Consider the following 12,003-nt stretch of genomic DNA (forward strand, 5'->3'; position numbering starts at 1 on the left):
TGAATAATTATATTATATAATATATTAATATTGATTAGTTGAATTTTTATTTATTTATTTAAAAATTAATAAAAATTATATTTAGATTGTTTAAATATAATAAATATATATTAGTTAGATTGGTTAGATGTTTAAATAGAATATATATATTATATAATATATTTATTAGTTTGGTGGGCTTGTTCCCAAAGAATGTAATAGATTGGATTAATTGCAACCCAAATTATATATATATATATATATATATATATATATATATATATATATATATATATATATATATATATATATATATATATATATATATATATATTTTTTTTTTTTTTCCAGATGTAATAGAATAAAGAATAAAGCACTCCATCAATTGCGAGCATCAAAACTTTTCAAGATTTCTCAAACTTGGTGTTTTGATACAGGTTAAAATCTCGAGAGAAAAATATAAACTAAAAATATATTATTTAAACTTTTGTTGAAACAATTATATTTCCTCTATATAAAAATTTAAATAATATAATTAATAAAATTAACTAAACAAATTATTAGAACTAATTAGTAGTTTTAAATACTAACTAATTAAATCAACTTTCTTGTCAATATTTAAAAAAATATATATATTAATAAGTAGGTAGTTCAAATACATGACATTACTAATAAATTTTGACATTTTCTAAAGTTAAAAGATCACTAAATTTAAAATATTTATATATATATTATTAGCCACTAATTAAAATGAAATTATAACCTCTCTATATCAACTATATATATATATATATAATATATTAACTAACATTGCATATTTCTCTGAAATAAAATAATAGACATTATAGAGATAAAAAATACACACTTGGAGCCTAGAAATTCTCAAAAATATCATAAAAGTTCAGGCTCATACATGGAATTCGACAAAGAAATCCAACTCAATCCAACCAAACCAAATTAATTTAGAATTAAGATTTGTCAATGTAAGCTTTGCTCAACCCTAGTTAAATAATACAGCATCAGTTTATGATAATACAAATAAAATATATAATGTTCAAATTAAACACATAACTAGTAACTAAATATAACAATACAAGAATAGGAGGCAAGTCTACCATTTCTAACACAAATTGCAATTTGCATGAACAAAATGAGATTTTAGAGAAGATAATAACTAAAATTTTGCAAGGTAAATATATATAAATTTTGCAGTGTTATTTATAAACAATTTTCCCTCATAAAATTAAATTTCAAGTTTCCCCAAAATCCACAAAAAACAAACAGGCCCTAGGGAGCTGGTTTGGCTACCACGCATGGGGAATAGGCCATGACACCGTGTCGACCCGTACTACAAAAACAAAGCCCATCGCGATACACCACAGTTCAGGACGTCTTGGCCCGTAGCACAATACAGTTCATATGGGCTCCTTCCGTGTTGGGCTGTGCCAACCCAAATGCCCACCTCCATAATACCTACACTTCCATATTTATTTTAAATATTTGTTTCCATACAAAATTCAGCATTATCTTGAAAATTACAAGATTCCTCAATCTTTTCACTAGAAGGAGGTAGTTCTCTATCACCACAACCATCTTCTTCATCATCAACAACCATCAGCTCTCCTTCTACAACACTAATTGTCGTTAGTTCCTTATCATTACCACAACATTCCCTTAAAGCTTGTTTTTCACATGACGGTTCCAAGCTTGTTTGGCAATCGACCATTATCTGAGGAGAACCTTTCGCTTCTGGAGACGATAGACTGCATGATCCTGCAATTACTCATAAAAGAAGTATATATTTTGATTTCTATACTCACTAAGTCAATTGAACTACATATCATATGTTGGTGGCTTTACCTGCTTGTAGGTAGTCTGTTTCAGTATTGTGGATGTGTTTCTTCATCCATAAGGTTCCAGGAAAAACCATCAGATTCACGTCACTCAAACTTCTCCTTTCACTGTCTTCCATAAGTTGGAAGCCAAAACCATTCACCCATGTCTCAAGTAAACTGGGAATGGCAGATATCACCAGTTTCTCAACTTTTAAGGATTTTAGCATCTACAAGAGAGGTTAAACATTGCAAATCATATATCCTTAATAATGGAAGCTGGATATTCGACAGAGGAAAATTAAAATATAACCAAAAGAGGTACTGAAAATATTCAAGTGCATCAGCTTTTCTATGAAATTAGGGGACAAGGAAATCAACATTAATTCAATCCAAGAGTAAATTCAACCACTGCTCTTCAAGAACAAGTGCTAGGTCATAGTATAATATTTTCAAGGGGTCCTCAAATTAGGGATTCATGCTTCTTCAGATTTTAGAGATATGCAGTAGATTAAAGGGATACTAGAATATTTTTTTTATCAAATTATTTGATAAAGTTCAACCTCTAGGGGTTTAAATATTCCAACAAAAAAAGATGAAAATTACAGAAAAATCGATACAAGAAGTATAGAACCTTTCACCTTTCATAACTAAGCTTCCTATACATAATAGGGTAATCATAACAAATAGATAACTATATTGCTATTGATAAACTGTAACATCAAACTGAAATAAATAACTTTAATTAAATATAAAACCCTAATACTATTAGTTTGCTGGCCATGTGTTGTCGTGTAACTAGTCTCTCTGTTCTGTATCATCATCATAATATTATTACAAATGCTACATAAAGGAAAGAGTTACCTTTTCAATGCAATCCATGAGACGCCGGCACATTCCTTGTCGACGGTATCTGCTGCATGTTGCAATAAGAGGCATTTCTGCAACTCTAACTCCATGGACCCTGCAGAAAGATTTAAAAAAGGTATTTATTATATGCAAAGATTATCCTCCAACAACATATATGACTGAGTGAATGAATGATAGGTCAGGAATTACCATTTTAGGAAATCTAATGGTAACATTTTTAAAATAATGCAAAAATGAATCAGTAGTTACGAAATTCATAGTAACACCTACTACCTGATTGATGCCACGGCAGTCACAATGTCATCCATCTCAAGGGTTGCTGTGTAAAATCCACGGTAGTCTAGCCGAGCAAATTCTGATCTGCAAGTGAAATAGAATCAGATTAGGAGATAGAATTGTGTGGTCCAAAAGTATTGGGGGTAAGATTATTTAAGAAAGCTAATGAATAGATTTCAAATCTTCTATAAACATCCAACAGTAAACAACAAAACCCCATAAAACACCAATGACCCCAATGTAAAATAAAACGTTTTACATTCTCCATCTTAAGACTAGAAAATTGGATAGAAGTGTGTTTTGCTTCCTAAACTTGCATCAAAAGCTCTTTTGCTGCCTCAACTTGTATCAAGCCTTCCTATACTTTTAAAAATGACTCAAATTACTTTTCGCCATCATTTATTAGTTAACTCAGTTAAGTTCTAAAATCATCACCATACATCCAGCTCATTATTCTTAATACTCGACTAAAATATTGTTTTCTTTCTATAATGCGTATCAAGAAATTAACCGAGTTAACCAAAAAAATGAAGACGGAAAATAATTTGAGCAATTTGAAAAAGTTAAGGTTGAAAAATGAGTTTCTATACTAGAGAATTTAGATGATTACTGAAATAAATTGGTTTACACAAACTCACGCCATTGTGCATCCTTGTGCACACAGGGAAAAGACCCTGTACTCCATGTAATTTGTATCACCGGAATGTGTGGTTCATATGTCATGTTTAGTGTTTAAATTTTAGGCAGAGAATAATAATCAGGAACTGAAATTCATAGTCAAGTTCTCATTCTGTGGATGTCAGGACCGAAAAGAGGCAAGGAATATCTAGAATAAATTATATGTCAACTAAATTCCATCAAACCATATAATTCAATTGATGAAGCACTCACCCCCAGCTGTATACTAAATGGGGTATCATGTCTATTCCAGTCAGGGGGTCTACCATGGGAAGAAAGCATTCTTCCATGATTGTTAAAGCAACAGCCAACTTTGAGTTACATTCTGCCTTTAAAGCAATAATGCGTTGATCGGAATGAACTTTTTGTTCTTCGTGGATGCACCTTAGCAGAGTCCAAGAGAAGCCATCAGAGAGGAATTTAGCACATCCAATAAGGGTATGAAGACCTGAGTAAACCTGAAAAGAGAACAGAAGTGTTGTGATATTATGAGAGTACTGAAATAAATATGATAAAGGAAAGTCCTTTGACAACCCATAACACCCCTTTAGAAGGCATATTGTGCCTAATTTGTGACGCATCATCACAATTTGCCGAGTGTTATTATATGCACAACTCCACATAAAACTTCTTGAGAGGAACAATATTAATAGACTGTTTTGTGATTTAACTTTTCCTAATGTTGATCGTGTCATGAAAATCTATAACCTAATCATGATTGAGAGAAAATTTTCTATGAAAATGAAGCAAAAAAGATGCACTATAATTTGGAACACAATAAAGAAAATAATTTTTATACTAGATGAAGCAAAAAGCTACACTATAATTTGAATCATGGTCTAAGAACTGATCTGATCAGAATAAAAACTACCTTCCAATTTTAACTGTGGCAATGAAATCATGATTGTGACACAATACTAGTTTTAAAATAGACTCAATACCATCCAACAAGCTGTGGATATTATCAGATTGGCTAAGGTGATGAACAATTTATCATTTACATTTTATTTAGAAGAAGGCACCAAAACATTTCAAGGAAAGAACCAGGTAGACAATAAGAATTCAAAAAAGCATACAGTAGGGCACATGCCTGCAGATATAGTAAAACCTTAAAAGAAATCTATGGATTTACCTCCTGGCAGCTTTGCCCACAGAACCAGGTGTCATAAGCCATTTCTTTATAAACAGACTCCCCCTTAAAGCATGTCCTGTGGTCTGTCAAAAAATAATAATAAGATAGTCATCGGTCTTCTAAACCGAAGGTATAGGTTCAAATCCTATTGGACGTGCACATATTTTGAACATTCTATGGAGGTTTACAATGATCACCAGACATTTCTTAGTTAAGTTTATACAGAATAATGCATTTAGCTTTAACTGTGTAAAATATGTAATGATGTCAAAGACGTCAAAAAGAAAACAAAATAGGTTGACAAAGGAAGCTTGCATGAAAGATTTTGAATTTTCTTTCAGAGTGGTAAAGGAATCTACATATAATGATATTGTCTTATCTAAATAGCTTAAGATGAGCATGGATAATTACATTTGTGCTCACACTGTGAACATTTCAATTCACCAGGTGATTCTAGAGTCATGTCTACAAGATCACCACAAGTCCTACATGTGCAGCGCGAGCAGTACCAGCTGCCTTCAGGGAGCTCCTATACAAAAACAAACAAGAACAAAATGCCTTATTTAGAAGACAAACAAACAGAAAACAATAGCTCCCAAAATGGCAAAGTCAATACCAACCTACATTGAGTAAATTAATTGGAGCAACAATTATTTTTTATGCTTCATACATACATGCATACCAGTGTAAATAAGACATAAATGAGGCTGGTAAGAATACACATAAGATTGATTGGATATTTTGAGAAATTAATCAGCCCCAAAAAATATAAAAAATAGAAGGTTGATCAAGCAAAAGCTCCCATGTTTAGTACTGACCAGGCTAAATGGACAAACACATCTTAGCTTGAAATACTATGATAAAGAACACACATTAGCTTTAAAGGGCCAATCAAAAGACGGCGCGTGACGGGGAGATTTGAATAGATTTTGTCTATTTTTAGAACCCTAATATAGGGTTAGAGATCCAAGAGAAAGGGATGAGAAAGAGATAAGAAATAGACTTTGACTTGAGAAATTTCTTTGTATTCAATTATTATTTGTTTACATATTGATAATCCATGTTTAAGTAGTAATAGTAGCACACTTCTAATAAAACTATAATGCAAATTTAATTATACTAATTCTAATCAGATAATTACTATATTTAATTGATTATACTAAAATAGTTAATTAATTATACTAAATATACACATAAACTATCCTATTATAATCTTTTAATCTTCCGACCATGCGTCTTCCTTTAATTGGTCCTTCAAAAACCTTGATGATATTAATGTTTGTTGTGTGTCAAGTTACTTCTCAATCTTTTGGAGAAGGGTGTTAGGTATTAGTAGGGTTAGGGGCTATCAGTTAAGGCACTAAAAAGTATAGAGGCCCTAAAAGTTTATTATATTAGTTAATATTACCCCCAAGTTCTTAGGTTATTAGTTGGTTAGAATAGGTGCCCCCAGTGATTATAAATATGATGAGGCAGCTGGAGGATATCAATTGAGAATATGAATATAGTGCACATGCGCATCAAATGATGAATATGAATAGAGTGCACATGCTTTCGTTCTTGTTAGATATCAATTTGATCTCTATTACAAACCATACCCAAACCTAAGAAAGTGTAACAAGAGGAGAAAATCTGCTAGGAAATACTAGAAGCAAATAAGTTTTCTACATATGACTAATATGTTTCCTTTCTTAGGCAGATGGGAATTCTCTTAAAACATAAACGTGTGTGTGCATACACATATATACATACATACGAAGAAATATATATATAGTTTCCTATCCTTACACAATATCCTGGCACCCTTACCACCATCCACATTTTCCCATCTCTTACCTTTATTCCGACATATAAATACTCAAATGCTTACCATTTGAATTATGTCTATCATATAGAACCAAGTTAAATTTTAATGTTGGATAATCATTTAAGACATAATATTATTACGAGATTAAGCGTGTAATTACTAAGAAATATTATAATGAAAATATGATTCTCTATAAGTGATTTATCAAATTGATTATACTTAATATATACATGACGTAGAAGCACATTGCAAACTTATATGTCCATCCGCCCAACATGAGGTTGAGCATGACGACATAATAGATACATATCAGCCAAGTCATGAATTGCTTATCCTAGAAAATAACATTGCACTGATTTATATCAATAAATTATTTCAAATAATGATCGAAGCAATATCATTAGTCATGACTCAGTTGAGGTAGAGTATGGTTATCCTAGTGGCTTAACAAGATTTAGAAGAATCTAGAATAAGAAAGATATAAAGGGTTGAGTTGTATAAAATCAGCCATTGAGAAATAGTATCAGCAGACTATTGTGGTATAAACATTTACGCTTCTCTTCTCTTTAAAACAGAAAGGTTTACGCAACAATAACAAGTTAATACTATTTCTCGATGTTTGATTATATACAGCTGAACCCTTTACATCTTTCCTAATTCTAAAATTTTCTAAATTATGTTAAGCCAATGGCATTTGTCCACTTGGATACCCATAAGCCACATCAGCTGGGTCATGACAAACAATCACAAATTACCTACTTGGTTAGTGATGGTACCAAAGCACACATGGACTAATGAATTATTGATTACACTGAGACAAAAAAAATCACGTAAAATATTTTCACGTTCTAACCACAAGATATACCTTGTTTGGCCACAATGAGAAGTTGCACATAGAAAATAAATCCATATGCAATATTTACAAGAAAACTAAATATATATGCTCCACTTCTTTGTAATTAAGTTATTACACGTACAAGGTTCACATTGGTGAAAATTTATCAGCCATTAACATTAGTAGATCTGCTATTGTTACTGTACTGATCAAGACCAAGAGAAATGTCAACTATCTAGCAGAGGAGTCTCCTTCTGCCCGTGCAAGAAAAGATAAACGAGTGAAAATTAACATATATCGGTAATTTGATCATAAAATGTTTGCCAGCAGAGTCCTTTGTGGGAGGAAAAGTAAGTTGGAAAGATATGATTCCGATCCTTTCAAATTGTCTCCCTCTGAGACTATGTGTAAGTAACTGCATATCATGCTTGTTTCAGTTTATTTATTTCACCAGAATGGTAGAATATATACCATTAATGCTAACACAGAATTCTAAACAAGAAATCAAAGATCAAGTGTCCCATTTAGAAAGGCATTTAATGTTGCATTAAATACCTTCATGAAATCTACAATTGACAGGTTAGACCATTCTTGTTTTGAAGGAAAATGAAATCACAGAATAGTGATATTTATCATGTTTAACACCATTGACAAGCAATGAAAAATATAAGAAAAGTTGAAATATTTTAGACTTCATTTCTTATTTCAATCACTAAGTAAATGAGATTTGTGCATATTCTTCGAGGAGTACTGTCTAAGGCTTCAACAAAATGATTATGACATAAAGAATATACCAATGAAGGTCCTTGCATTAATAACCATTAGCTTTTTGTGAGTTCTATATTACATGGTCCATCAATTTATTATGACTTTCGATCTTCAATTATTCTGAGGGAATCAAACATTGACACATCCTGGTGAGCATAAACTAAAGGTAATTCAAATAAAGCAGACATAAACTATTTTGGAAATAGGGGGGAAAATGAATCAAATAATAAGAGGAAAATCATATTAACAGCAGAGTAACGTCACAAAGTCCAACCTGTATGTTCAAACAAGGATGATGAAAAGTAGATGGGCAGTTATCACAGCATATTAATTCACCGACATCTCCACACATGCCACAACTGTCATCATTCTGATCCATTACTTCATCGTGAACAGTTCGAATGACAGGTTTCCTTGCCTTGTATTCAGCTGACCAAGCCTCAAGTTGGCATAAGGTGAATGGTTTTCCATACTCCATGAAAAGATTTAAGGACGGGTAATTTGATCTCAAACCTGCATGCATCTTGAACTTGGAGAGAGAAAGTACTTTACTACAACAATAACAAAAGATACCATCATGAGTAATTAACCCGACTTTGAGCACACCACCATCTTTTGGGTCACGGTACTGTACAACATCATTGAGTGAAACAATCCGAGAACCAATCAACCATGATAATATTGTTCTTGTGCTGAACATGTACCACTTTTCCTCTGTATATTTCCCATTCTTTCCTATACTTCTCAGAAGCAGCCTACAACTTCCCTTGTTGCCCTTCCTCTTCTTGAGAGATTTTGATTTAGTGGAAGGCTTTTGTGGTGTAGAATGAATAGGGATGGATCTGAAACTCTTGTTTTTTATGATAGCTGAGATCAAGAGATCATCATCCTCAGATTGGCATTTAGCTGACCTCTTCTGCACACAAAGGTTCTTAGGAACTCCATTTGTAACATTATTGAATTTGTAAATCTTAGAACACTCAGCATTTGGTGTGATTTTAGTAACATTGGTAGAAAAGGGTTTAAGAAATGTGTGGTTGTCAGACTTTCCCAAACAGTCCCTAGAATGATTGTTTTCCATTTGTAGAATGGTTTCCTCAGTGATGTCAGATTTGAGTCTTTCACATGTGAGTGAACTTCCGTGGCTAAATCTATCAGTTTCAGTAATGGGTACATCGTATAGAGAAATTTCAGAGTGATCCAGAGGGCTCCCAAATGTAACAGCTGAGAATAGCCTCTGATTCGGACTAATTCTCCTTTTACACGAAGTGTCTTTGAATATGGGGCTATCCAGCAAACACAAATTGTTTTCTCTGGAAACACTAATTGAAATATCATGGCAGGTTTTCAGTGAAACTCCATCACTACATTGTTCATCATCCATCAAATAATTTTCTCCAAAGACTGGCAATGCATTATTATTGACACCTTCCGAAATCTTCTTAGCATATTTGTTAAATAACGGACTTCTCTTCTCTTTAACTAGTTTTCCAGACTTTATATTGCCGAGTTTCTTATCAATGAAAACCAAATTCGCAAATGGGTCTAAAAGAAGCCAACAGCGAGCTAATGCAGCACTGGTTTCAGCAGAAGCAAATTCTTCCTTCACTCTCTTCAAGGTATCTGCCAAATCAATCCGAAACTGGTCAATATCATTCCACTGTCTGATATCACTTTTATGAGCTACAACCCCTCCATCAGCCAATAATTTTTCACCACACAAGTTCCAGACCCTTGAAAATTCACGAATGGGCCTTCTACCATCGGGTGAGAAGTAAAGATACTCACCAAGAACCTTATCTTGTCTATCGCGCCTCCCAATCTCCCATCCTACTGCTCTTAAGAATTCCTGTACATGGTGACGTAGGACAGATCGTGGATCATTTGTTGAATCTTTAGATAAGGATGTCATAACTGCTCCCAAGTACCGCTTAGCTGCAGAACTTTTCTTCTTTATATTTTTGGTACATTGATGAGATCCGGACTTGCTTGGAACAGTAACAGATGAACTAGCATTAATCTCTTTCCTGTTACTTGTGTCTAAGCTTGATGACCCACGTTTTACAGGATCACTATTAATATTATCATCTTCAGAGTCATAACCAGAATGTCGTTTTAGCAAAAAGGAACTAGAGCTAACTCCTTGACTAGATGATTCAACTAGACGACATGTCACAGTTTGACAACCTTTTGCAGAATTTTCAGTATTTGAAGAAGACTTCTTACCTGAAATTTTCATTCTTTTTCCATTTACACCTACCCCATTCTGCATTGTCAACGCATATCCTTTGGGAAAAGAGCCGGCACCTAAGTTTTCATTTGAATAATCCTTCGGATTAAATGAGTGACCATGACTTATAACAGCTGAATTTGCCCTTGGTTTTCCCTGATCACTTTCAAAGTTAATAACTCCAGTGACAAGACACCTCTTACTAGCTTTTTGAGAGTTACTTCCAAGAAATATTTGTGAGAAAATATGATGCTCATTTATTGAACCATCGAAACCATCATCATGCAGATTCTCAATCTCTCTGCCAAGTAGCATCTTGTCTATTTTGGCTCAGGATGATCAATAAACAACGGTACCAAACTGCAGGTATATACTAGGTTGAAATCTGAATACCACCTACAAACAACAACAGAAATCAAATCTATCAAATTAAGCTCAAATACATATTAATTGTCTTCTGCATTTTGTTGTCTTACATAAGCACTGTTATTACCACATCCTGAAAATAACACTAAAACGAAAAAGAAAACACAATACCTGTTTGCTTAACCAAAGTCGAAACCCAAAGGAAACCAAACATCATCGGTGTACCTGCGTGTGAGTGTGAACGAGTGTGAGATAAGGAGAAGACTGAAAAACAAAATTGAGACAACTCTGATCTAACAAAAACAATCAATTTCACGAAACAGAAAAAGGATGACCCAAAAACATGAAACAAAACACCACCGTTCGAAAATTACCAGTTCGCCGAACAACCCAGATAGATTTTATCTCGACATTCTCAGATTCGGTTGAAATTAGGGCAAGAAGACGAGAGAAAAAGAGGAATCTGGAAGTGAAAAGGTCGCCGATTTTGGATTTCTTTCGAGTATCAGCCTTGAGAAGAAAACCTTATGCCTGGAGATGTAAACAAATGGCAAAATTGGTTATTTCATTTTCTTTCTCTCTCTACAGCACAACTGCTTCGTGTTGCCTATCTCCTTCTTCATCAACATCAAGACATGAACATTATAGTCTATTAATATTGTTTTTGTCTTGGGCCTTTGGGGTAACATGAGATTGGCCTAATTCTTAACATTTGAGATTGGCATAAGTAGATAAGTCTAATTTTGTTGGATAATGTTAAAATGAGCTTTTTTTTAAATTATTTTTTTTAATTAACATATTTAATTTATCATTTTTCAAATTAATATAATTTATTATTTATAATATATTTAACAATAAGTTATAATGGTTAAATATAAAAATAAACCTGAGTTTAAATAAAATTTAAATAAACCTATAAAGGTAACAAAGTGGTAAAAGGCGACTTAAAAGACCAAAATGTTACGGGTTTGATTTCATCGGAAAGCGCTTTGAGTTTAAGCGGATGGAGTCATGGTTATATGTGAGAAAATTACTGATATTATAAATATATCGAAAATACTATACCGCAATATATTGAAAATATTGATTTTTAAGGTATATCGAAAAAATGTAAGGTATGATACCGATACCGAAATTATTTGTACGGTAAATGTATGAGATTTTCAAAATTTTGGTATATCGAAATATACTAAAATATCGAAATATTATTTATAAATTAAAATATATATA

General features: G+C 32.8%; 1 protein-coding gene across 1 annotated transcript; it reads right to left on the reverse strand.

Moving 5' to 3' along the window:
• Positions 1 to 1,038: 1,038 nt before the first annotated feature.
• LOC124919121 (increased DNA methylation 1-like) lies at positions 1,039 to 11,390 on the reverse strand. Its single transcript, XM_047459281.1, has 10 exons — positions 11,148 to 11,390; positions 10,945 to 10,998; positions 8,452 to 10,803; positions 5,179 to 5,296; positions 4,768 to 4,850; positions 3,849 to 4,093; positions 2,955 to 3,041; positions 2,676 to 2,775; positions 1,840 to 2,041; positions 1,039 to 1,752 (listed from the first exon to the last, which is right to left on the reverse strand). Exons 3-10 carry the CDS (start codon positions 10,720 to 10,722, stop codon positions 1,472 to 1,474), a joined length of 3,387 nt encoding a protein of 1,128 aa, XP_047315237.1. The 5' UTR covers positions 10,723 to 10,803; positions 10,945 to 10,998; positions 11,148 to 11,390; the 3' UTR covers positions 1,039 to 1,471.
• Between the last annotated feature and the right edge of the window lie 613 nt (positions 11,391 to 12,003).

The sequence above is a fragment of the Impatiens glandulifera genome, chromosome 1, assembly GCF_907164915.1.
Source record: "Impatiens glandulifera chromosome 1, dImpGla2.1, whole genome shotgun sequence".
NCBI classification, from domain to species: Eukaryota; Viridiplantae; Streptophyta; class Magnoliopsida; order Ericales; family Balsaminaceae; genus Impatiens; species Impatiens glandulifera.

Excerpts from the sequence above, each read along its gene's own strand:
- LOC124919121 (XM_047459281.1), bottom strand. The coding sequence starts at position 10,722 with ATGCTACTTGGCAGAGAGATTGAGAATCTGCATGATGATGGTTTCGAT. Across the intron at positions 4,094-4,767 it reads GTGGGCAAAGCTGCCAGGAG|GTTTACTCAGGTCTTCATAC; the intron begins GTAAATCCATAG and ends TTCTCTTTTCAG. Across the intron at positions 2,776-2,954 it reads ACTGCCGTGGCATCAATCAG|GGTCCATGGAGTTAGAGTTG; the intron begins GTAGTAGGTGTT and ends ATCTTTCTGCAG.